This window comes from Miniopterus schreibersii (assembly GCF_964146895.1).
Source record: "Miniopterus schreibersii genome assembly, chromosome: 18".
Lineage (NCBI taxonomy): Eukaryota > Metazoa > Chordata > Mammalia > Chiroptera > Miniopteridae > Miniopterus > Miniopterus schreibersii.
The window spans coordinates 14119506-14146907 of NC_138121.1; the positions used below are offsets into that span (position 1 = coordinate 14119506).

Here is a 27402-nt window from a genome sequence, read left to right on the forward strand (position 1 = left end):
ATATTGTCAGAGGGAGTGGGCTGCCCTGTATTTTCTGATTCTGGGCTCACCACGTCCTATTTCCTTTTCACAGGAGTTTCTCCATAACTCTTTTCATCTTGTAAAACTGAAAATCTATACCCATTAAACAATAATTCCCCATTACTCCCTTCCCCCCAACGCCTGGCAACCACCGTTCTCCTTTCTGCTTATAATTTTTGTGTGTGTGGTTATACTTTATTTTATTTATTTTAAATATATATTGACTTCAGAGAGAGGAAGGGAGAGGGAAGGAGAGAAATAGAAACATCAGTGATGAGAGAGTCATTGATCTTCTGCCTCCTGCACGCCCCTGACTGGGGATTGAGCCCACAACCTGGGCATGTGCCCTGACCAGGAATCGAACTGCGATCTCCTGGATCCTAGGTCGATGCTCAACCACTGAGCCACGCCCGGCTGGGTCTCCTTATAATTTTGACAGAAATAAGTACCTCATACAAGTGGAATTATGTAGTATTTGGGGTTTTTTGACTGGCTTATTTCATTTAGCATAACGTCCTCAAAAGTCATTCATGTTGTAGCATATTGCAGAATTTCCTTCCTTATGAATGATATTTCATTGTGTGTGTACCACATTTTACTTATCTAGTCATCTATTGATAGACACTTGGGTTGTTTCCATGTTTTAGCTATTTCAAATAATCCTGCTATTAACATGGGTGTACAAATATGTCTTTGAGACCCTGCCTTCATTTCTTTTGGGTTTATACCCAGAAGTGGAATTACTGGATCATATGTTAATTACTTTTAATTTTTTGAGTAACTGCTATACTGTTACATTTCCACTATAAGTGCATGAGGGTTTGAATTTCTCTTCTTTGCCAACACTTGCTACTTGGTAGTAGCCATCCTGATGTGTTCGAGGTGGTATTTGTTGTAGTTTTGGTTTGCATTTCCCTAGTGATTAGCAATAAGTACCTTTTCACTTGCTTATTGGCCATTTATATATATCTTTGGAAAAATGTCTATTCAAGTCCTTTGTGCTTTTTTAAAATTGACTTTTTTGTTGTTGAGTTTGAGGAGTTCTCTATATTAGTTTTAGATATCAATCCCTTAACGGGTGTATGATTTCCAAATATTTTTTTCCATTCTTTGGGTTGCCTTTTTACTTTGTTGGTAGTGTCTTGATGCATAAAATTTTAAAAATTTCATTAATCCAATTTGTCTATTTTTTAAAATAAAGTTTTATGTCTTTGGTATCATCTCCAAGAAATCATTGTCAAATCCAGTGTCATGGAGAGTTTTATCCTGTTTGCTTGTAAAAGTTTTATAGTTTTAGGTCTTTTATTTTGAGTTAATTTTTTAATATGGTGCTTGATATTTTACATGTTCATATCTATTTTCCCACTACCAATTATTGAAAAGACTATTTCTTTTCCATTGAATGGTCTCGGCACCCTTGGCAAAAATTATTTGACCATCTATGTGAAGATTTATTTCTTTGCTGTTCCATGGGTCTATATTTTGTCTTTATGCTAATACTGCAGTTTTGATTTTGTAGCTTTGTAGTAAGGTGTTTTTTGTTGTTTTGTTTTTTAACATAAATTTCCTCACAAAGGGAGTTTTATTAATAATGCTAGTTTACTTCCCTCCCCAAAAGACCAATTGCAACTACATGAAATGCACATATCCTCAAGATTTTATTGTCACGTAATAAAGCAAAACATGAAGCTTAGGTCTTCGATTCACTTAGATCACTTGGCCCTTTCTCTTCATATCTCCTCCCAGTTCAAAACGCTTGCACCTCTTAATAGCCACCATTCTCTTAGATCTGCAGTTGGGCTCAATGCATTCAAACCCCAGCACAATTTTCTTTGTAGTTTTAGCCTTTTTGCAGAAAATCAGCTGTCTGCCCACCATAGCCACTCTGCTTCCTGTCATAGCACCTCTTTCCCTGCACTTACAGAGAATCCTTGTCCTTGTGCTGTTACTTTGTGGGGTTGATGGCTTGCCACACTTCTTACTGAAAGTCCAGCAGGTTTTAGGAGTGAGCACTCACCATGTTTGCGAGGGCACTGTCAGCATGGAAAGTGTAATGAGTTTTGAAGTCAGGAAGTGTGAGTCCTCAAGTTTTGTTCTTTTTCAAGATTGTTTTTTAACTATTCAAGGTCCCTTGAGATTCTGTATGAATTTTAGGGTGGATTTTTTCGGTTTGGTTAGCATTCATTTATTGAGTAGGTATGTATATGTAGATACACACACACACACACACACACACACACACACACACACACACACACACACTATTAAGTTCCAGGGAATTGTCTATTTATGTTATGATTTTTAAACTGTAGGAAGTACATTGGTCAGTTACATTAAATCACTATAGAAGAAGCTATTTTTTATACTTATATGCAACCCAATTATGATTCAGAGGCAAACAAGATTTAATGACTGACTGTAGTGATTGTCCAACAGGCGAGCAGCTGACTATGCATTTATGAATGGGAGGAGCATGTGGCTGAAGGAGGATGAGTCAGAACCAAGTATCTTCTAAACGCACCTGTTAAATAGACTACTGAAATGATTACAACTAAAAGGCAGAATATCTTCTTCCTTAATGGAATATCTTATTTTCCTGGGTGACTGTGGCCATGCCATTATCATTGCTTGTCTGCTGGTTTATTGGTGGGAACAACTGTTGTCTTGAAAAAATGGTTTCTTTCCCTTGGAAAGAAGTTATTATATAAAACATTGGTGGAAATGTGTGTGTAAGAAATTAGTGTTTCTGTAGTACTCTATGTTTCATAAACTTTATGTACATTGATTTAATTTTTACCCTCATCTATGAAAGAAGCATTATTTAGCCCTGATTTTATATGTGAAGAATCTGAGGCTTATTAGCACACTTAAATAATTTGTATCAGACACACTGATAGACCTACAGTTTAAACCCAGGTTTTATCTGATTCCAAAGCACATTTTGTCATGCACATGGGTACTACACATACAGTTTTACACAGAATTTCAGTAGGTTTCTGGTATTCTTGAAACTTATTTATAAACTCAAATTCCTGTAGGCTCCCTGAACTCCAGACTAAGAACTCCCCCAGCCTTAAATAAAAGCATTGCTAAAAGTTACGAGTGCCCTAAGATCCCATAACATAATATGTAGATATCTAAGGCATCCAACAAAGGGGAAATTTTTACTTGGGGACCTATAACTTAACCTTTAGCCCCTAGGCTCTTTCCATGTTTTTCTCTTTTCTCACTGGCTATTCATAGCATGCTCTGCTGGGTTCTTTTCTGGTACCCAGCATGAAGTTGGATTTCTTCAGGGTTTTTCCTGGACCCTCCCTCTTTTCTCCTACTCACCGCTTAGGAAATTGCTTCCTTTCTCCTGGAGTTAAATACCACTCTATTGTTGATGACTGCCCCATATCTTTTCTCAGACTGCTAGAATCCCACTTGCAACTACCTACTCAAAAATCTCCACTTACATATCTCATAGGTGTCACTTATGTAACAGATAAAAACTGTTGCAGATATACATATATATATTTATACATACATATACACACACACACACACACACACATAAGTATATTGATTTCAGAGAGGGGGGGGAGAGAGAGAGAAGCATCTGATGAGAGAGTTGTCACTGATCGGCTGCCTCCTGCACGCCCCCGACAGGGGATCGAGCCTGCAACCCGGGCATGTGCCCTGACCAGGATCAAACCGTAATCTCCTGGGTCCTAGGTCGATGATCAACCACTGAGCCATGCCCAGCCAGGCTGTTGCAATTTTTTTTTTTTTTTAAATATATCTTTATTGATTTCAGAGATAGGAAGGGAGAGGGGGAGAGAGAGATAGAAACATCAATGATGAGAGAGTCATTGATCGGCTGCACCCACAACCTGGGCATGTGCCCTGACCGGGGATCGAACCCCGATTTCCTGGATCCTAGGTCGACACTCAACTGCTGAGCCACGCCTGGCTGTGCGCAAATATTTTTTATAATAGTTTTATTGAGATAACACTTACATACCATAAAATTTACCCCTTTAGAGTATAGAATTAAGGGGTTCTAATATATTCACAGAGCTGTGCAACCATCACCACTCTTTAATTTCAAAACATTTTCATCGCCTCCAAAAGAAATCCTGTACCTACTAGCAGTCACTCCTCATTTCTCTTTCCTCTCAGCCCCTGGCAACCACTAATCTCTTTTCTGTCTCTCTATATTTGCCTATTCTGGACATTTAATATAAATGGAATCACATAATATGTGGCCTTTTTCTGGTTTATTTTACTTAGCATAATGTTTTCAAGATTCATCCATGTTGTAGCATGTATGAATACTTCACTTTTTTTATGGCCAAATGATATTTCATTACATGGCTAATGCCACAGTTGATTGTGTATACATGTTTTTCTGAAGCTCTACTGCTTCAGTGATATGGAATCTAAAGCTACAGAATGAGCCCGGCCGGGTGTGGCTCAGCGGTTGAGAGTCGACCTGGAATCCAGGCGATCGGGGTTCGATTCCCGGTCAGGGCACATGCCCGGGTTGCGGGCTCAATCAATGACTCTCATCATTGATGTTTCTCTCTCTCTCTCCCTCTCCCTTCCTCTCTCTGAAATCAATAAAGATATATTTAAAAATAAATAAATAAATAAATAATAAAGCTACAGAATGAGAACATTAAGTGATATGTGTAATTTGGATTGACTATACCACAGATACTGATATTTAGAGCTTGAGTTGATTAAAAACATGTTTTTATTGATTTTAGAGAAGGGGGAGAGAAACATTGATCTGCTGTCTCCTGCATGCCACCTACTAGGGATTGTTCCTGCAACCCTGGGCATGTGCCCTGACCTGGAATTAAACCTGTGACCTCTTGGTGCACAGGATGACACTCAGCCAACTGAGCCACACAGGCCAGGGCTGTAATACAAACTTTTACCTTATTTCCGAAGGAAAAAAAATGTGAGGCTATAGTCACTTTTTTTTTTTAAGTAAATCCTCACCCAAGGACATTATAGTCACTTAACTTTCTGTAAGGTCTCAAACACATTCTCATATTTTACTTTTGGAAAGATAAGCAGGCCTTTCTGTTGTTTTTGTGTATAGTTAGCTTAATCTATTTACCCATTTTAAAAGCTTTATAGAATCCACTTTGTATAAAATACTTAATTATTCTTAGGACAATGGGTTTAATCCCTAGGTCATATTTTAATAAAATTTTCTTTTCATAGTTTGAAATAGGGCATCATTATTTTCAGTGAAAAATGTCTTAGTATTTAAATGACATTATTGAATTATATTACAAAATGCCAAACTGGTAAGAGAGAGAATTTTATTTTCTTCGTACTTTGAGGTTGGTATTCATGAATGTATGAAAGTGGGAAACATTTACTTTGAAGATCTACACATAAAACTATTCATTTGAATGTGAACATCTAAATAAATCACTATGATCATCTAAATATTATTTTAAATTACGATTTCACATACTGCATTAGCCTTATGAAGAACTGTAGCCATTTTCTGAACCCATTTAGGAATTTCCCAAAACAGATCAGTGGTTTTCTTTGTCATTAGAGAACTTTTGTAAAGAAGTAATAGCTTTCAGCTTTTGGCTCAGAGGAGGCTTAGGTGCAACTTTTGTTTTTGGTCGTCCTGAATCCGGGTTCATCCGACACCGGGTGCCTCCACCATGCAGCCGAAATTCGACCCCAATGAGATCAAAGTTGTGTGCCTGAGATGCACCAGTGGGGAAGTCGGTGCCACATCTGCCATGGCCTCCAAGATTGGCCCTCTCAGTCTGTCTCCATAAAAGGTTGGTGATGAAATCGCCAAAGAAACCAGTGATTGGAAGGGTCTGAAGATAACAGTGAAACCATTCAGAACACACAGGCCCAGATGGAGGTTGTACCTTCTGCCTCTGCCCTGATGATCAGAGCCCTCAAAGAATGGTCAAGAGACAGAAAGAAGCAAAAACTATTAAGCACAGTAGAAATGCCACTTTTGGTGAGATTGTTAACATTGCCCGACAGATGCAACGCCGATCTTTAGCTAGAGAACTCTCTGGAACCATTAAAGAGGTCCTGGGGATTGCCCAGACTGTAGGCTGCAGTGTTGATGGCCTCCACCCTCATGACATCATTGATGACATCAAGAGTGGTGCAGTGGAATGCCCAGCTAGTTAAGAACTACAAATGGAAATATTTCAGTTAAAGATCATTTGGCAACCGCCCCCCCCCCCCAAAGAAGTAATAAATGGACTTTTAAAAAATTTAGTAATTTCTTAAGGAAAATAATTTTGGCTGTGAAAATTAACATGAATAAGCTACATTTATGGAATCTTTGATTCTAAAAGATATAAACTCATTAATGAATATAGAATGTGATCATGAAGTTGACCTTTCTCTGCCATTAGAAGAATTCTCTTTATGATGATTATGAGAAGTTAAAATAATGAGACACATTGATAGGTGAAATGTTATACTCCTCACTGTGGCACTCTCCCCAACCCCCATTAGAAAGAGTAGGTGGAAATCTTGATTACAAGATATAGTAACTCAAGTTATATTGATAGTATAGAAAGGTATTTTTTTTAGGTTTTGTGAGGTATCAAATATGAAATCATAGTTGCTTGTTTAACTTAGGTACATATCAGTAGAGTTTTAAATTTACAATGTGGAAGGGAATGAGCACTTATCAGAACAGAAGGAAATGTGTGGTTAAACGGTTTCAGCTATAACTGTAGACTGTTTCCCTTGGTCCAAATGGGAGGGGAAATGGAACTTTATTTTTTTGGCTTTTCCAATATAAGTAGAAATTGGTTCAGCATGGTTGATTGAAGTCCTTAACGGGAAAAATTGTTGTGTTTAGTACTGGAAGGGAATGACATAAATATGTATTAAAAAGACATAAATCCTGTAGGTTTTATTTTACAGGTGTCTCGTAATTTTTTTAGCAGATTTATCATTACTGATAGTCCATTCTTATTAAACCTCTCTAAAAACAAGAATGCCACAAGATTCTTTGTTGAAGAAACAGCTAAATTGAGTAAAGGAAAAGTTAATGTTTCCAGCTTTTTCCTCAAAATGAGAAGCTGTTTTACTGATTTTGTATAATTATAGGTGATAATGCAAATTGTAGCTCACAAAAGCACTGAGATTATAGGAAATATATTTGGTATAGGCAAATAAAGAACCTTATTTATAAAGAAACATTTGGTAACCTAGAGTTTTGAAAATTCTTTGAAGTCCTGCTTCCTCTGTAGGACTTTTAAATTTTTCTTAAGGCAGTTAATGAATTTTGTTTAGAGGCCCAGGTTAAATGAGGTAGCAAAGACTTAAATAAAAATGCTTTTCAACCTAAAATAAATTTTTTAAAAGTTACTATTAATATAGTATGGTGTTAGGATGGGGGAGATTGTCGGAACTGTAATAAATTTTTTTCTTAATATTTTTTATTGCATCACTATAAAATATTCACCTCAAGATCACAGCATTAGATCCTTTCTTTTCCTGATGGATCCTTAATTGCTCTTGAGAACAATTATAGTTTTAGGCAATATGATAATTAATTTGGCAATTGAAAATGAAAGTGACCTGAATTTGGAAATCATTCCTACAGTGACTTGCTCTAGGGTTATTTATTTACTTGAAAAAGAATGGTGAATAAATGTTCTATTAGTTAAGATTCTTTGCTTAGAAGCAGAAGAAATCAACTCTGGCTAACTTAAGTTAAAAAAAAAAAAAGGCAGCATTACCTACTTGACTTGGGATGGCGAACACACAATACAACGTATAGATGATATGTTACAGAATTGTACTCCTGAAACCTATAATTGTATTAACCAATGTTACCCCAATAAATTAAATATAAAAAATTTAAAAGGCAGCATTACTTATCAGGAAGATAGGTTGCTTATAAAACTGAAGAAAAGTGTAAAAGAGTGTGACACTGGGTAGCTCCAGGGATCCAAATAGAGGGAAGCAGTGTGTGCTCTTTTCAGGAGCTAGTGAATTCCAGTTGTTTTCCATCCTTATATCTTTCTACTTAAGATTCAAAAGTCAAGGCAAAGTACCTGACTGTCCTAGCTTTAGCTGCAAGAGCAATGATGTTTACCTCAAGTATCATTGTACTATAGTTTTTACAAAATCTGTAAAACTTCCTTTTAAAAATTATCTGGAAGAATTGTAACTAGAAATAAAACCCTAGTAAACCAGATTCACTTAATTTATAGAATATGATCAGAGGCTATAGTTTATATACTTTTCTATAATTCTTAATTTTATGATTATTTATTTTTTCACTTCCTAAGAAAACCACAGTTTTTGTAAGTAACTTTGACCTCTGTTCTTTACGTGTCTGATTGGTTTTCATCCTTCTTTCTGTGTCTTTAGGTGTATTTGAAGGCTCCCATGATTCTGAATGGAGTCTGTGTTATCTGGAAAGGCTGGATTGATCTCCAGAGACTGGATGGTATGGGCTGCCTGGAATTTGATGAGGAGCGAGCCCAGGTAGGGCGACTTCAGGCTTTACTGAGTGTGGTCCCTTTATATGCTCCTAATCTTGCCTTTGTCTGGGAATCTATTTTACCCAGGCTTTAAGAGTAAGTATAGAAAGTCTCATGTTCAAATAATATTGAGGAATCCTAAAGATATATTGAGACCCAAATTCTGGTCCTAGTTTTAGGTAAGTTTTTTCTTCACTGATTCTAAATTTCGTTTGATTACCTGATCTGTTCAGTGGGCTATTTTAGAGTCCAGTAAATGGTTCTGTTTAATATTTGTTCTTGATCTCTAGAATATTATGAGGAAGTAAAAACAGTTCAAAATAAAATGTAGGAGCAACACTTCTGAAATGACTTGAGTGAGGAGCTTGGCAAATCTTCTCCCCCAAAAGCAATAATTAAACAACAAAATTGTAAAAAACAACACAACAAAACCCATTTAAAGTCACTGGACATTAACCAAAGGACATAAATTGAGAGGCACTTATTCAAACAAAGCTACTAAATTTTAGTAATAACAGTAGTAGTCTGGCAATTTAGTCAGGGGGCTGCTCCCATCTTTTCCCTCAGCCCTGTGGTCCCTCATGTTCTACCCTTGGCAGGGAAGGCAAGCCATGAGGGCTGGCAGCTCTATTCTGCTATCAGATGGAGCTGACTTTGTTTAGAGCAGAGCTTGGAAAAATCCATGCCCAGGGATGTTCGCAAAAACAATAGAGGTCTCTGGCAAACAATTCAGGAAAACTGATGTTGCAGGAAGCAGCAAAATGACAGACTAGCCAGAAATTTATCAGGGAGATTTAGGGAAAGAGATGGCTAAAGTGGATCCTAATAAGATCATACCCTTTATGGTCCAGAAGGCTGTATGCATATACAAGGCCACACCTGTTCAGGAGAGAACAAAGAGGGACTTTGCAAGATGCTAATTCCTGGCTGAACACAGGGTAGACTGATAAGTTCCCTGCACTTTGACAAGATTCCTCCAAGCCACACACACGGATCCAATGACAAAGGATGGAAGTCTACTGACTCAGAGTATTAGGCAAAACTTCTGACCATTCATTGGCTGACCAGTGTTTTACTGACCCAGGGGCAACCCCCAAAGAGCAAGGCGTAAAAAACAGCTAAGCAGTGACATCAGAGGCTGCACACTGCTGAGGAAACAGATTCTACAGAACTAGTCCAGGCAAGTCACTAAACAGACAAACAAAAAACAGTGATATAACAGATTGAGTTTATACAAGGGAAAATTTTAGATTGAGTTGACTGTTAAAACTGAACTATTTTATTAGAATGATAGGTAAAAAAATTTAGTTTAATCCATAGCATTTTCCATACTTAGAATTTTTCAGGCTTTTTGCCCCAGTTCACAAATTTGAGTGTTATCACTACAAAGTAAATGCCAGCTGTTGTGATAATAAATTAATATAATAATAGACTTTACATAATGTAAAAATTTCAAAGCAGGGGATTCCAGCCATCCAGTCAATAGTCAGCACTTCTCTGTAGCTTTCTCCATCACAAAATCATCTATAAAGAAGCGATGCAGTGTAGAAATTAAGAATAGGAGCTTCATAGTCATATATTTTGAATCCTGGCCCCACCATGTACAGCTGTTATGGACTGAATGTTGTGTTCCCCCAAAATCCATACATTGAAGCCCTGACCTCCATTGCGACTATATTTGGAGATAGGGCATTTATGGGATATTTAAGGTTAAATGAAGTCAGAAGAGTAGGGCCCTCATGTGGTAGGATTAGAGTCCTGGTAAGAGATACGTAAGAGATCTTCCTAATTCTCTGCCATGTGAGGACAAAATACTCTTAACAGATACTGAGGTACCAAGTAAGCTAAGAGATAAACAGAAAGTAGTCACAATTCCATTTAAAAAAATTAAATTGTGTAAATATTTCAGGTAAAATATTTTCATAGGTATTGTCTTTTTGCCTTTGTTCAAAGTGCCTTTGACAAACACTGGCAAGGATGTGGAGCAATAGTTGATGTGTTGGTTGGTTATCTGGAAAGGTAGTAGTTCTACTCTAAATTATGGTATGTAATGGGAATGATTACATATGTTCATCAAAAGCTATGTACTAGGACATTTGTATAGTGGCATTGTTAGTAATAGCCAGAAACTGTAAACTGCCCAAATGCCATTAACAGAATGGATAAATTACATGTTTACACAAAGAAAGAAAATGAGAATGAAAAACTATAACTAGCATACCAATATGGATGAATTTTACAATTATATTGAGTGTACCAAAAACACGTGCTGGGTGATCCAAGATGGCAGTAGATTGAGTGGAAGCTACACTGATACTCTCCCAGGACAAAACTGGAATTACAACTAAAATATAGAAAAACCACTCTGAATAATCAACTGCAACTGAAGATGAGCTGGGGAGCACCGTTATAACCAAGGAGGAAAAGGAGACAGCCCAGAGACCGGTAGGAAGTGAAGAGGTGTGAGAGGGCTGACTGGGCTCCCAAACGCAGCAGCTGAAGGTCCCGGGGGGATATCTCAGCTGTGGGGGGTTCCCACTGAAAACTTCTGGGGTCTAAACCCCAAGCTGGGCTCCCCAGGCCAGAGTACCAGAACTGAGAAAGGTACCCACATAACATCTGGCTGTGAAAACCAGCAGGGTTTCTCCCTGCGAGGGTGAGACAGCTGGAAATGCAGGCATCCTCTTAAAGTGTCAATGCACAAAGTTTCGTGTGCTGCCACTCACGTAGGGCTCTGGCAGAGGGAGGGCAGAGAGGACTAGAGCTGTGTAAGGAGAATCCAGGGGTGCTAGCTCGGGGGAGTAGAGCTCAGAGGGCATCCATCTGGACCCTGGTGCTGAGTCATTACCCCATACGGCAGAGGACATCTTTCTCAGGAAGACATTTACCTTCCAAGCAGCTTTTGCCTGGAGGGGAAACAGTTGCCCCACCCTGCTGCAAAACCTCTGGCCCCACCCTATGGAGTTTCTACAGCCTGAGGCTCATTAAGAGACTGAAAAACAGCTTCTGGGTGCTTTGAGTCTTTGCCTGATTTTCTTCTGGACTCAGGCTTTGGAATAGCAGACCTTGGTGCATATCTTGGTCCTCATCCAAACACACCCAGCCCCAGCAGAGGAAACCAGAAGCTGTGGAGTATGGAAAACTTCAAACAGGGTACTCAAGGCCAGTCACAAACAGCGTCTGACATTGACCTGCATCAGAGACCATCCAAAAGACTGAGAGCCCTAGCAGATCTACCTAATACATAGAAACAAATCCAAACAGGCAGCCAAAATGAGGAAACAAAACAAACCCCAAATGCAAGAACAAAAGAATGCTCCAGAAGAAGAGCTAAATGAAATGGAGATAAACAATCTATCAGATATAGAGTTCAGAATGCTGAACATAAAGATGCTCAACAGCATGAAAAAAGATATAGAAACTATGAAGGAAATTAAGAATGACATAGTAGAAATTAAAAAAAAACATTGGATGGAATGAACAGTAGATTAGGGGAAGGTAAGGATTGTATCAGCAAATTAGAGGACAGGGTAGAGAAAAACCAATAAGAGAACCAAAAAGAAAAAAAAATATATTGAAAAACAGGAGGACAGTTTAAGGGAGTTGTGGGACAACATGAAAATAACAATATTCGCATCATAGGAATGCCAGACGAGGTAGAAAGTAAGCAAGGGTTAGAGAACCTGTTTGAAGAAGTAATGGCAGAAACCCCCTAACCTGGTGAAGGAGAAAGTCACACAAGTTCACGAGGCACAGAGAGTCCCAAGCAAGAAGAACCCAAAGAGGCCCAGGCCCACCACACACATCACAATTAAAATGCCAAAAATTCAAGACAGACAGAATCTGAAAGGCAGCAAGAGAAGAGCATTCTGTAACTACGAAGGAGCTCTTATAAGGCTGTCAGCTGATTTCTCAATAGAAACTTTACTGGCCAGAAGGGAATGGCATGAAGTATTCAAGGTAATGCAAAATAAAGATCTGAAACCAAGAATACTCTGTCCAGCAAGGCTATCATTCAGATAAATGGTGAAATAAAGAGCTTTCCAGACAAAAGGCTGAAGGAATTTATCACCATCAAACCAGCATTGCAAGAAATGTTAGAGGAACTGCTGTGATAAGAAGTTGAAATAGAATGAGAAACATCGGCATAAAGAAATAAAATGGCAAAGTGCCCATCAATACTCACCTTAAGTATAAATGGATTAAATATCCCAATCAAAAGACATAGGATAGCTAAATGGATAAGAAAAGAAGACCCAAATATATGCTGTCTACAAGAGATCCACCTCAGAGTAAAAGACTCACATAGGCTGGGATGGGCATGGGGGAGACAAACTCCTGGAGGACTTTAAAGGAGAGATTGACAGCAATACAATCATAGTAGGGGAATTAACAGTCCCCTCATTTTACTGGATAGATCTTCCAGACAAAAAATCAACAAGGAAACAGGGGCTCTAAATAACACACTAGATCAGATGGATTTAATTGACATTTACAGAATATTCCACTCCAAAGCTGCAGAATGTGCATCCTCCTCAAGTGCACATGGGACATTCTCAAAGATAGACCACATGTTAGGACACAAAACAAGTCTCTACAAGTTCAAGAAGATTGAAATCATATCAAGCATCTTCTTGGACATTTACACAATGGAATACTATGTGGCTATAAAAATGAAAGATCCCTTACCCTTTGAGACAGCATGGTGGACCTGGAGAGTATTATGCTAAGTGAAATAAGACAGTCAGAGAAAGACAAGTGTCACATGATCTTACTTATATGTGGAATCTAATGAACAAAATAAACCAGTGAACAAAACAGATCCAGAGATATAGAAGCATGGAACAGATTGACAAATCTCAGAGGGAAGGCAGGGGTGGGTGGGGAGAGATTAACACAAGAATTTATATGCATAACCCAAGGACACAGACAATAGTGGGGCAAAGGCCTGGGGGGGAATCAATGGAGGAAAAGGGGAGACATTTGTAATACTTTTCAACAATAAAGGTAAATTTTAAAAAATAAATAACAAAAACCCCACATAATGTATGAATCCACTTATATAAATTTATACAAATGGCCAAAACTAACAATAGAAGTAAAGATAGTGGTTTCTACTTGGGAGAGGGGGCTAGTTACTGCAGTGAAGCAAAAAGAGTCTTTTGAGATGCTGGTACTGTTCTATTTTTTTCACATGGAATCTAGTTACATGGAACATTCAGTTTGTGGAAATTCATCAAGCTATATTTTAGGACAGTGCTGTCCAGTAGAATTCAAATGCAAGCCACACAATTAAAAAAATTCTGGAAGCTACATTTAAAAGGGTAAAAAGAAACAATTGTAATTGATTTTATATTAAATTTTATTTAACCCAATATATCTAAAATATCTAATGAATTTACAATCAGTATTAAAATTTTGGGATATTTTACTTTTTTTTTTTAAATGGCGACCATATTGGACAACATAGCCTTAAGCTGTGTGTACTTTTTTATGTGGACATTAGGTAAATGATGGACTGAGTATGTTATGGTGGTCCCATAAGATTATAATGAAGTTGAAAACTTCCTATCATCTAATGATGTTGTAGCCACCTTAACATCATAGGACAACACATTAGTTGTGTTTGTGGTGATGCTGGTGTAAACAAACCTATAAAAATACAGCACAACAGAGAACCAGTGAGAAGAACTTGACTCTCCAAGAATGGGGGAAAGGTGCCATGAGCCAAGAATTGCAGGTGGTGTCCAGAAGCTGGAAAGGCAAGGAAGCAGGTTCTGTTGTAGAACCTCCAGAAAGGAACACAGCCCTGCTGACACCTTGATTTTAGCCTGAGGAGACCTTGTTGGACTTTTGACCTATAGAACTGTAAGGTAATGAATTTGTATTGTTTTGACTCACCAAATTTGTGGTAATTTTTTTAATATATCTTTATTGATTTCAGAGAGAGAGATAGAAACATCAATGATGAGAAAGTCATCATTGGACACCCCCCCAGCTGGGGATCAAGCCTGCAACCTGGGCATGTGCTTTGACCGGGAATCGAACTTCGATCTCCTGGATCCTAGGTGGATGCTCAATCACTGAGCCCTGCCCGGCCAGGCTTTTTTTTTTTTTTTTAAATATATCTTTATTGATCTCAGAGACAGGAAGGGAGAGAGATAGAAACATCAGTGTTGAGAGTGTCATTGATCAGCTGCCTCCGGCACGCCCCCAACTGGGGATTGAACCCCCAACCCAGGCACGTGCCCTGACCAGGAATCAAACCTCGATCTCTTGGATCCTAGGTCGACGCTCAACCGCTGAGCCATGTCTGGCTAGACTGTGGTAATTTTTTACAGCAGAAATAGGAAACTAATACACAGAGCAAGCCACTGTTTTGTTTCTGGGAATGTTATGGGTTTATGTATTTACTATATTATACTTGTTATTTTAAAGTGTATTCTACTTATTTTAAAAGTTTGCGATAAAACAGTATCCCATGTTGTGCAGACAGCAGCCTCATACATCTCATATTTACTGCATCTCTTTATTGCATTATTTTCTCTTGTACTTGACTTAATGCTGTGTTTGTTCATCATGGCCCCTAAGCATACAAAAGCCACTGCCAATGTTACCAGTAAGAGGCCACATCAGTGATTTACCTGAAAATGCAATAAAAAGTGGTTGAGATGGAAAATCAGTGATGGTTATTGCTTGCCAATCAGGCATGTCCCATTCCACCGTAGCTGTGACTTGAAGAACAAGAACAAAGTGACAGAAGCTGTTAAAGGATCTGCCTAATTGATGGCAATGAGACTAATAAAAATTTGAGAAGGGCCCACATCAGACATGGAGAAACCATTTGATGACCTGGATTAAAGACAAGACATAGAAGCATATCCCCTTTAGCCCCATGGCAATCACAGTCAAAGCAAAAAGTTTGCAATGTTGAAAGAAAAGGCTAAACCCAGCTACCATGTTGAATTTACCGCTAGCTCTGAGTGGTTTAAATGATTGGAGAATCATTATTTATTACATAATGTGAAAATGAGTAGTGAGTCTTTGAGTGCTGATGTGAAGGCAGCTGAAGAATTTTTGGAAACTCTAGATAAGCTAATTGGGGAGGAAAACTACTTGCAGAGCAAATATTCTATGTGAATGAAACCTCCCTATTCTGGAAACACATGCCTGAAAGGACTCTCATTCATAAGGAGGCCAAGTCATTGGCAAGTTTCCAGGCTCTTAAGGAAAAGATAATAGTCTTGCTTGGGGGCAATGTTGCAGGCTACAAATTTAAACCCTCTGTGATCTGGCATAGTGAGAACCCCAGAGTCTTCAAACATTATCAGTAAGCACACACTGCCAGAAACAGTAAGAAGTCATGGATGACCCAGCTCCTCTTTCAAGATTTCCTCCTGAATTGTTATGCCAGCGAAATGGAGTGCTGTTTAGAGAATAAGGTATCTTTCAAAGTTTTGCTTATTGTTGATAATGATCCCAGATATTCTTTTATTGGTGATCTTCATCCCACTATCAGAATGATTCAGCCATTAAGTAGGTCAAGGAGTTAGAGCAACTTTTAAGACTTATTGTCTGCGGGAGGACCTTTGCTCAGGCTGTTTGCTGCAACTGAGGAAGAAACTAGGAAGACACTGATGCAGTTCTGGAAGGATTACAACATCAGTGACTACACTAAGAACCTTGCTTGAGCTTGGGATGGTGTTATGGAAGAGTGTATGAATGGCATATGGAAGAAGACACTCAAGGGGTTCATTCATGACTTTAGAGGATTTGCTAAGGATGAAGGGGTTGCAAAAATCAATAAGGCGGCCTGGCCGGGCGTGGCTCGGCAGTTGAGCGTCAACCTGGAATCTGGGGGGGTTGCAGTTCAATTCCTGGTCAGGGCATGTGCCTGTATTGTGGGCTTCATCCCCAGTCAGGGGCATGCGAGAGGCAGCTGATAATGACGGCTGTCTTGTCATTGATGTTTCTCTCTCTCTCTTTCTCTCTCCCTTCCTCTCTCTGAGGTCAGTGAAGATATATTTTTAAAAAAAAAAATCAGTAAGGCGTGGTTGAGATGGCAAACTTTAACCTAGGTGTGGGTAAGGATGTCATTGAGGAGCTCCTAGAGGTGGTTCCTGAGGAATTGACTAATGAGTTGTTGGAACGGGAATAACAACAAATAGCTGAAGAAGAGGCAAGAGAAAAGGAAACTAAAGGACAAGAAACCCAAAGAAAATTCATAGTTGAGGAGTTCAGCAGAAGCTTTTGCAGACCTCAACAAGCTCCTTAAAAAGTTTGGAAATAGCCCTAGCCAGTTTGGCTCAGTGATTAGAGCATCAGCCTGTGGACTGAAGGATCTCGGATTCTATTTGGTCAAGGGCACATACCTTGTTTGCAGGCTTGATCCTGGCCCCAGTTGGGGCACGTGTGGGAGGCAACCAGTCGATGTGTCTCTCTCACATTGATGCCCCCCATCCCTTCCACTCTCTCTGAAAAGCAATTGAAAAAATATCCTTTGTTGAGGATTAAAACAAAACAAAAAGTTTGAAAACACGGACCCCAACGTAGAAAGGTTTTCATTAATAGAGAGGAATGTTCATGTTTCATTATCTGCCTACAAGCAAACCTGTGATGAAAAAACAACAAATCTAGGAAACTACTGTGGACATATTTTTGAAAAGAGCAGCACTTCCTCAAGAAGAGCCTCAGGCAGGTCCTTCAGGAGGTATTCCAGAAGGTATTGTTAGCATAGGAGTTAACAGCTGCATGCACGTTATTGCCCCTGATGTTAAACGTACCATTTGCAGCTGCAGATGTTAAATTGTTGTCTTTGAAGTATATGTTGATGCTTCTTCAGCAGATTTATTTCTTTTGGTTTTCATGTGATCAGTGATAATTCTTGTTTACATAGAGAATATTAAATGCCATTATTTTGTGCAAATTACATATTCTTCAACATTCTTCAAAATGAATTTGGTTCTTAATTTTTCATTAAACGTGTACTTCCATTTTTAAAATCCGTTGCTGTAGAAAGGTAAGTATTACCACACTGTAAGATAAATAGAATTATAGATTTATGCAATACAATAAAGACAAAATCACTGCAGCAAGAATGGTCAGAATTTTATGCATATGCTCTGAAAGCACTGCTGGATCTTTATTTCCCACATGGGTTTCACATACCACCTTTTATGATGGATGACCCTATGTGACTACTTTGTGCAAATTGTGGTATAGACCCTGGGGTAACAGACTAGTATAGAACGTGTAGCTGGCAGAGTGTTGAAAGCCTCTCCCACTACCACTTGAGACTGGTAGAGTTAGTTGTCCAAGGCCATTTGAGCATACTTTATTGGGTGAGCATGTAGTTTTATCAGCAAGTGCCCTTTATACTGACCTTGAAAAGGAGGTGTTACTTAAGGTTGCAATGGGAATGGATCAGGATAAATGTAAGTGCACACTGTTTACTGCACATAAATTTCACATCTAACTAGAAGAGACCAAGACAGAAGCTGGAATAAAAAGAGGAAGGCTACCAAATCTCTTATTTTACTACAACTATTAATAATACTTTTTTGAAGTTGTTAATCCTCACCCAAGGATATTTTCTCCATTGATTTTTTTTTAAAGAGAGTGGAAAGGAGGGGGGGAGAGAGAAACATTGATTGGTTGCCTTCCGCACGTGCCCTGACTGGGGCCGGGGATCCAGCCTGCAACACAGGTATGTGCCCTTGACCAGAATCGAACCCACAACCCTCTGGTGCATGGGCTGAGGCTCTAACCACTGAGCAAAACCGGCTAGGGCAATACTTTTTTTTTCCTTTTAATGAAATAAAAACCTCTGACCGCCCTGGTTGGTTGGCTTGGTTGGAGCATCATCCTGTACACCAAAAGGTTGTGGGTTTGGTCCCCGGTTGGGGTGAGTATGGGAGACAACTGATTGATGTTTCTCTCTCACATTGATGTTTTTCTCTCTCCCTTTCTCTATCTCTAAAAAAAATCAATTAAAAAAAATTATATCCTCAGATGAGGATTTAAAAAAAAAACTCCAACCATTGCTAGAATACACATTAGTGGCTAATAATTTCCTTAGGGAATTAGATCACATCTCATGTTTTATGCTCTCATTTCATCATGTTATTTTCCTCTACTGTACTAAATCACAGTTGATAATTACATATTGATTTTTGTAATTATTTGTTCATTGTCCACCTGCCTAACTAGGCCAGAAACTGTGAGAAAAAGCACCATTTGTTTCCTCACATTGTATCCATGACACGGTACAGTGATTTGGCCATAAAAAAGACTCACTAAATATTTGTAGAATAAATGAAAAAGAGAATGAGTGAATGCATAGGACAGAAGGGGTATCCTGTTAGCAGATGTGGACTAATTGATACCTAGCTAAATAATAGAAATCCTTGGAAATTGGGAATAATATTCCTTTACAGGTACTTCTGGCTTATATAGTACATTCTGAGAATACGGTAGGTATGTATCATTATGTTTGGTCAAATTTGTAAATTTTATATATTTATAAATGTAAAATAATAGCTAAGACTTATTGAGTGCTATCTGGTAGTGTATTTAAGCACTTTTTAAATAATGTTATTCTCATTTAATCTTCACAACAATCATGTGAAGTAAATATTACTACTATGCCCAGTTTACTGAGGCTTGCCCTGGGTTATAAAGCTAGTAAATGCATCATAATGGAAATTTTATCACACCTTTCAATTTTGTTTAAGTTACAAATATTGTGTCAGTGAAACTTACAAGTATTAACCTAGTGACAAAGGATTTATCACACAGAACAAGATCTCTAGAGTACATGGTCCAGGCCTGGTATAGCACTTAATTATATTATCAGGGGCTCTAGGTCTTTTCACCTTCCTGCTGTGCTATGCTCAGTGTATGACTACATCCTCATTATTATGTTTGCACGCTGGCTACTCTATCTCTGGGCATCGCATCAGTTCTCAAGAAGGAGGAAAGGTGAAATGTCTTTTTTTTTCCATCACCATTTAGCCCCCATACCCTCTTCTACCTTCTCACCCCTCCCCGTCCCCAGGTGAAATGTCTCTTAAATGACTTTTTAGAAGCCCCATTAGGTTTACTTATGTTTCTGTCTCATTGGTTAAGTACTAAGTTACCTGGCTGACCTTTGTTGCAATGAATCTAAGAAGGTGAATATTGATTGATTGTTTTTTATCCTTTAGTTTCTTGTGTGACTGCAAAGGTTGAGCATTCTGTGCTGTAGACAGGGAACTTTTTAAAAAAATTTTTTTTGGGTTTTTTTTTTTTTTTTTTTTAGAGAGGGGAAGGAAGAAGTAGAGAGAGAGAGAGAGAGAGAGAGAGAAAGAGAAAGAGAAAGAGAAAGAAACATTGATTGGCTGCCTTCTGCATGCCCCCTACTGGGGATCGAGCCCAAAACCCATGCAGGTGACCTGACCAGGAATCCAACTGGCGACTTTGGTGCGTGAGATGACGTTCAGTCCACTGTGCCACACCAGCCAGGCGACGGAATTTTTTAAAGTTGGAGGGTATTGTGGTCAGATTGTGCTGTAGAAGATGTTTTCTGATGGCTGTGTGGTGGTTTGGGGAGTGCAGTAATGGAAGGAGGAAGAAGCTGTTTAGGAAACTTTTGTAGTGCTTTAGGTAAGAGACCTTAGGAGTCTGAACTAGGAAAATGTTTGTAGATTCCAAAAATATTTAGGAGGTCAGATGGATAGGACTTGGTTGTTGATCAGCTCTGTGGAGACATGGGAGAGTGAAGAGTCAAAGGTGGCTCAGGTTTCTGGCAGAAATGAATGAGTGGGGCCACTAACTGAGACTAAAGGGTAAAGGAAGAGGGTTAAATAGGCTGCCTTTTTAGACAAAGTGAGTTTGAGGTATCTGGATTTCCTTCATGTGCAGATCTTTAGCCATTAATGGGGAAAGAATTAGGATAGATTTGTCATGTTACAAATATTTTTTTCTTGATAATATTCCATGGAATTTTACTAACTTTTTGTTGTCTAGAAGTTTCTAATATTTGTATAATCAATTCTGTTAATATTCTCTTTTATATTTCTGGCTTTAGTGTTGTAATTGGAGGGCCTGTCCTGTCCTATCCAAAATTATAGACATATACACCAAACTTCTTGTACTTCCATGATTTAAATATTGACTTGATCAGGATTTTATTTTGGTGAATAGGATGAAGTAGGGAAAGAAAAGAAAATAGCATTTTCAGTTGTTAGAATGTGATTGAATACGATTACTGTTTCCAAGGTGTGATATAAATCATGCAACTAGTGAAGTTTTCAAAAAGTAGCTCTGGTATTAATTTTTTATGGTTTTGATGTTTTAAGAAATATTCTGCGGTTATTTCCTTCCATAAATAAAACACCCTCAAATTTTGCTATTTTATTATAAATCAAAATTAAAATATCTATTTCTTGTATTCTTCTAATAGCAGGAGGATGCATTAGCACAACAGGCCTTTGAAGAGGCTCGGAGAAGGACACGTGAATTTGAAGATAGAGACAGGTCTCATCGGGAGGAAATGGAGGTGAGAGTTTCACAGCTGCTGGCAGTAACTGGTTAGTACTTTCCCCCAAACTCTCAGGCTCTATTTGTGATGTTTGTGCATATGTTTTTAAATAGTTTAAGTTTAATTCTGGCTTTCATTTTTAAAGTTGTACTCTGTGACTTTGTGTTTATTAAATGTAATTGCTATAAAAAAAAAAGTTAGTCTTAATTTTAAGGTTGTACACAAGTTCTTCATTTATTGGTCCTTATAAAAATCATTTAGCATAATGTTTATTTCCTCTTAATTCATAAATATTTTACCTATTTTTCCTTAATTATTTTTCATATTATTTGTTTAAAAATATCTTATAGAATACTATTTTTAGAACATTATTAAAATTCTTTGGGAGTAATATTTTTAATTTTTCTATGAGCATTTGTCTTGATTTTGTAACAGTATAATTTTTGGTCATTTGTATATTCTCTTTACTACAGGAAAATTGTTATTATTTCAAACTAAAAGAATGGAATTAAACTCTTAACCTTTTTATGGTAAAATAAAATACAGATACAGAAACCTATACAAAAGAAATATGTAGCTTATTTATTATAAAGGTAATACCCTTATAACTACCATCCAGGTAAAAAGATAAAACTTCGACAGCTACCCCAGCAGCCCTCTCCAATGTGTGCATCTAATTATGACCCTTTTCTTCCCCTGAAAAATAAACATTACCTCAATTTTTATAGTAATCACCTTCTTGTATCTTTTTTTTTTTTTTTTAATATATTTTTATTGACCTCAGAGAGAGAAAGGGGGGGTGGAGAGAAAACAAAACATCAATGATAAGAGAGTCCTCGATGGGCTGCCTCCACTGGGGATTGAACCCGCAACCCGATCAGGAATCAATCCTCGGTCTCCTGGATCACAGGTCAATGCTCAACTGCTGAGCCACACTGGCTGGGCTTCTTATATTGTTTCATAGTTTTATTATCCATGTCTACTTCAGTCTTAGGCATTCAAATTTAGTCTGCCCAGTGTTTAAATTTGATACTACTTTTAATTGACATGGATGTTTACTTTTTTCTACATAAAATTGTACCCTGTTTTAAGTATACTTCAGTTATAAAAATTAATAAAGTATCTGCAGATTGTTCAGAAATCCAAATTCTATAAAAAGTGTACTCTAACAACAAAAATAATCAAGATAACTAATGTGTTTAAAAAGAATAATGTCAAATGTTAAAATCTGTCATGATTCAAGTTTATATAGTTATCAGCATGAACATTTTACACAAGAAGAAACAGAAAAGGTTAGTACATACTCATCTTTGATAAGCAAAGGCAATTTAATTCAAATATAATTACAATATATCAACTAAATAGAATAAATTCCAGGCATTAAAGGGTTTTTGTGATTGGTTACATAACACTGTGAATGTACATAACTCTACTGAACTCTGCACTTAAAAATGGTCAAGATGGTAATTTTGATGTTATGTGTATTTTACCACATTAAAAAAATTTAAGTCAGCGTTATATAATACAGAAAATTTGTGGGTTTTCCATGCACAACATTTTATGTACACTGTTATTTAAATGAACATTAAAGTAAGTGTGTGTGTGTGTGTGTGTGTGTGTGTGTGTGTGTGTACACAAAGACAGTGGTTATGAGCCCAGACTCTAGAGCCAGACTGCAAGGTCTGAATCTGGCTCTGCCATTTACTTTTGTTGCCTCAGACAACATGTTTTACCTTTCTGTGACTGCATTTCCTCATCTATAAAATAGGGCTAATAATGATGCCTCTATCTCATAGGGTCATTGTATTAAATGAGCAAAATACACATGAAAGCACTTTTAGAGTGTGTGGCACCGACTAGGTAGGTGTCAATGGCTATTATTGGTATTATTTCATATAAATATTTTCTATGTTACAATTATTTCAGAATAAAGGAAAAATTCAAGCCTACTCAGTGGTTGGTGTATGAATAAAGTTATCTTTTAATGATTGCTATTTCTCTGTCAGTGGCTAAGTTGATTTAATAGGCTGATAGCAACTGATGATGTCCCCAAGAATACTTACAAACTTAAGAGAGGAGACAGGAGGGATATAATGCAATATACATTTGTTTTCTTTGAAGCTTTTACAATTCTTGTGATTAAACTTCCCATAGCATTTTCTTTCAGAATGTTTGTTATCTGTAATAGTAAGAAGTTTTTAAATGTATAATATGCATTTGTAATCTTATACTTCTGAAACTTTTTGCTCATGCTGTTTGTTCCCTGGCCAGGAATGTACTTTTCTACCCATTCATCAAAGCCCAGCCTAAATGTTATGTCAGTCCCTTCTCCAGTCTTCTTAATCATAATTAGCCCTTCTTATTTCTGTTATTGTTCTTACTGAACAGTATGTTGAAAAATTATAAATGTGTCTGTTTTCTACTCTACTGTGATCCCCAGTGAGATTGGGACCCTGATTTTTTTTAACTTTCACACTACCCACCATAGTGTTTTGTACATTTGTTTAGTTGTCAAGTGGAGATTGTAAAAAAACCCCAAAACAGCTCTTATACTGCTTGTCTGAAAACTAGAGTTACAGGATAGCCTGTAGGTTAAAGTAGAATCGTGTTGGTGTCTAAAGAGATTTCGAATGTTTATAATTTATTCATTTATGTTATTTATTAAGTAAGGAACCCCAACTGTGTTGTGCTGGATTCTGCATTAGGGACTAGGAAATAGATAAATGAAAATGAATGGCTTCTGTCCTTGAGCAACTATCAGTCTTGAGGGAAAATAGATGTATACACAGGTAATGTCAGTCTATTTTAGCAGTAGCCATATGCAATGGAGGTTCAGAAGGGGAACAGTGGCAGTGTGGAGGACAGACCACTTAGATCTGCCTCTGCTTGGGGGATTCACAGGAGAATACACTTGCAAGGAAGATTATAAGATTGCCAGCTCAACAAACTAGAGAGACCATTCTGGGCAGAAGGAACAGTACATGCAGAGGAGTAAAGGAGTAAGAGATCTTGCCATGTCAGAGAATATGATTGATCACTCTTTCTGGAACAGGCTAACATGGCTATAAATGAGTACAAGAATTATTTTATAAATGTCCTTCAGCTACATTTGAAAAATAACAATTAATGGAACAGTTATTTAGGAAGTTGTATAAATTTTTTTCTTTAAATAAAATTCTAGATTAGTTGAGACTAAGAATTATCTTTCTAAAATGTTAGTTTGATTGTTCTTATAAACAGTGTTACTTGAAGGAAAACATTTTGGTGTGTGAGTTTACACTTGTTTATATTTGTGTATAAAGAAAAATATAGCCTGTTGATGGAGGTGTCGTATAATTTTTTGTGCAGATAGATTGTTTCCAGTTGATTTTATGTCAGTGATTTGAGCATGGGCTTCATAGTTGAGCCTAGTTGAGACTCCTGCTCCATTACTTGTCAGTCTCTCAGGCCGGTTTTCTCATAGAAATTGTTATGAGAATTAAATAGGAAAATGCTTGTAAAGCACTTAGTATGGTGCTTGGTATGTGTACGCCTACAGTAAATAATAGATATAAAGTACTTTCATACTAAAAGCTCTACCACAGTGATGGTTCCAGTTAATTGAATTATGGCTAATAAGAACATCCTTTTAGTTCTCTAAAGTGTGTCAGGGCACTTTCCTTGCATTATGACCTAGAGCATGGAAAAAATGGTTAGATTTTCATCAATGATTTAAGATTCCGTAGTTCTTTATGGCAGTAATTTAAAACATCAGTTTTTGTAGAGAACTGTCATCTAGAAAATTGGGCTGGAATTGGACTCCAGAGCTTGCATTTAGGGGAGTTTGGGATGTGCATGTCTTTTGGTACTTTGCACGTGTATATTTTGATTCCCTTTTTATTTTTTAATATATATTTTAAATTACAGTTTACATTCAGGATTATTCTGTATTAGTTTCAGGTGTACAGCATGGTGGTTAGACAATCATATACTTTACAAAGTGATCCCCCCGATATTTCAAGTACCCACCTTGCCCATACATAGTTATTACAGTATTATTGAATATATTCCCTGTGCTATAATTTACATCTCTGTGACTATTCTATAACTACCAATTTGTACTTTAGCTTCCCTTTTTAAAAAATCCATAACAAATTCCCTTTTTCTAAAAGGAGAACATTAGGGAAAAATGTTTCTCCCTGTAATTAAAACATCTGTAAGAGGCCTTATATAATCAAATGAACATTCTTTTCTTTTTTGATTTTTTTAATAAGGCACAATTTCATTTTTAAAAATTTATTTTCTTACATTTACCTTAACATTCTTATTACAATTGAAGAAACTGAGACCTGAGAAAAATTAATTGACGTAACTTTCTTTCAAATAATTGGTTAATGGAAGGAAGAGTGAAGGCTTAAACCAGTTTCCTAACCAAAAGGCCTCCACAAGTACAGGCTAGCACTGGGAAATGAATTTCCACATCACCCATACAGATGATTAAGTTGAAAAATAAAATCTGCCAGGAGAGGTTAGAAATAGTTTCACCTGGAAAAGAAAAAGCTGAGACAGAACAGAATAATAATGGTTCCGGTGGGTGGTCCTGCTTCTTGACTGGAGATGGGGTCCAAGGAGCAGCGGTAATTCGTGGGTGGCAGTAATCCAGTATTAGATGGTCCTTGGAAGCTTGAGATCCTGGCAGCACAGAGGCTTAGGGATGTCCCACCTCTGTTTGGATAACCTCTGTGACCACTGGCCCTGCTATGCTAAATTTGTAATGGTGGTGCTCATAAGCATTTAATGTATGTGTAAGGCTGAGGTTATTAACAGCGGAAAGCAGAACTCCACATGGTTAACAGCCCAAGGGGTTTGATTTTCACCAGTGCCTTTTAATCTGAAATCAGTTAGAAAATTCATTGGACATGATTCTGTTTTACCATCTGTAAAATTTAGAAAGTTTAAATCTATCTTCCATAGTTGGATTTAGCATTTTCTTTTTCTGGAAAGGGATATTTTAGTAGTCCAATATTTTATTTTTTCTTTTCATTTCTAAAATATGTTTTTTATTGATTTCAGAGAGAGTAAGGGAGAGGGAGAGAGTCATTGATTGGCTGCCTCTTGCACACCCCTCACTAGGGATCAAGCCTGCAACCCGGGCAATCGCCCCAATTGGAAATCAAATCGGCAAACCTTCCGGTGCACGGAGATAATGCCAGCCAACTGAGCTACACCAGCCAGGGCTGTTTGTGTATTTTTTAACAGTAAAGGATTTTGTACTTTTCTTGCTTCTTTGGAGGTCAAGATGGCAGTTACCTGGGGGTTTGAATAGTGACTGGGAGAAGGTATAAGGAGAACTTCCCAAGTTTTGGTGATTTTGTATTTCTTGATTCTTCTATACTTTAGTAAAAAGTAGACTTTAAAAAAGAAAATATAACCACAGACATTTATTTTATGAAATGCCTGCCCATTTAGTATGATAGCAGCGTGCTTGTACACAGTCTGTGTCTAGAGAGCTTTCAACTTGATTGGCCTCTTAACCTAAAACTAATACGGCACTGTTTGCTCTTAATTCAGCTGCAAAGTGACAATGCTGAAAGAGATTTTCTCTATCATTATCTAGAAACTGGTTTCATTTGGTTAGGTTATCAAGAATTAGAAAATAGATTGTTATCTTTAATGTCAGAGAATGGGTAAATAATTATTGCTTATTCTACTTTAGGCAGTTTTAATACAATTCAGCAAATCATAGGAGAATTTTATGTGGAAACTATTTGGAAATAAAAACAGGCAAAAGGCTTTATGTGGTTTTTGTATTTGTGTTTTGTATGTTTTTGGAGCCTTCTATTCTGTGTGGTCCAAAAGAAAAAAATCCCAACCTTATTTATTTTAAATTCCCACAGACTTCAGCTCTTAAATCACTTAACTCTACCAACACTCTTATTTGTGTAAGGACCAATTAACATAGGAATCCGTCTAAACTGGGCCTTCGTGAGGTATATGTTGGCTAAAGGCATTAGATGAGAGTAAACTGGAAACATGAACTATGAACTAGGACTAAGAATGAGAATCAGAAGAGGATTAATGAGGAAGAGGGTACTAAGTCTGTCTTCTTCACACTGAGAAAAAAAGAGAGCTTTAGTTTGCTTTCTGTCATAGGAAATGTAGACTTTATTAAAATTTATTTTGTTTTAGTTTGTAAAAATTATCAACTGCAGGATGCAACTTTTTGTAATACTTGGAAAGTTCATACAGATAAATTGGAAAGTGATGAGCAGCTTTGTTTTAATAACAGTAGCATGAGTGCTAAGTATGTGCCACGTGTAAGAAATGACATAGCTGGACACACTACAATATTTGCTTTATACTTGATTCTTCAATGATCTTTAAGGT

At 37.4% G+C, this 27402-nt stretch overlaps 1 protein-coding gene and 2 pseudogenes across 5 annotated transcripts in view; 2 read left to right on the forward strand and 1 right to left on the reverse strand.

Annotated features, from left to right (window-relative positions):
* Nucleotides 1-27402, forward strand: part of CBFB (core-binding factor subunit beta) — a 45567-nt gene that overhangs the window by 11296 nt on the left and 6869 nt on the right. The window contains exons 4-5 of one of the 3 annotated variants that reach the window (XM_081119489.1): nucleotides 8404-8520; nucleotides 20959-21085. In XM_081119489.1, the coding sequence (XP_080975615.1) occupies nucleotides 8404-8520; nucleotides 20959-21085 (244 nt within the window). The remainder of the gene's footprint in view (nucleotides 1-8403; nucleotides 8521-20958; nucleotides 21086-27402) is intronic. The other 2 variants (XM_081119488.1, XM_081119490.1) reach the window with 2 other exon arrangements.
* Nucleotides 1729-5023, reverse strand: LOC308547963 (large ribosomal subunit protein eL42 pseudogene; annotated as a pseudogene). Its single transcript has 2 exons — nucleotides 5014-5023; nucleotides 1729-2033 (listed from the first exon to the last, which is right to left on the reverse strand). The product of its transcript is annotated as a large ribosomal subunit protein eL42 pseudogene (transcript).
* LOC308548081 (large ribosomal subunit protein uL11 pseudogene) lies at nucleotides 5703-6195 on the forward strand (annotated as a pseudogene). Its single transcript has one exon. The product of its transcript is annotated as a large ribosomal subunit protein uL11 pseudogene (transcript).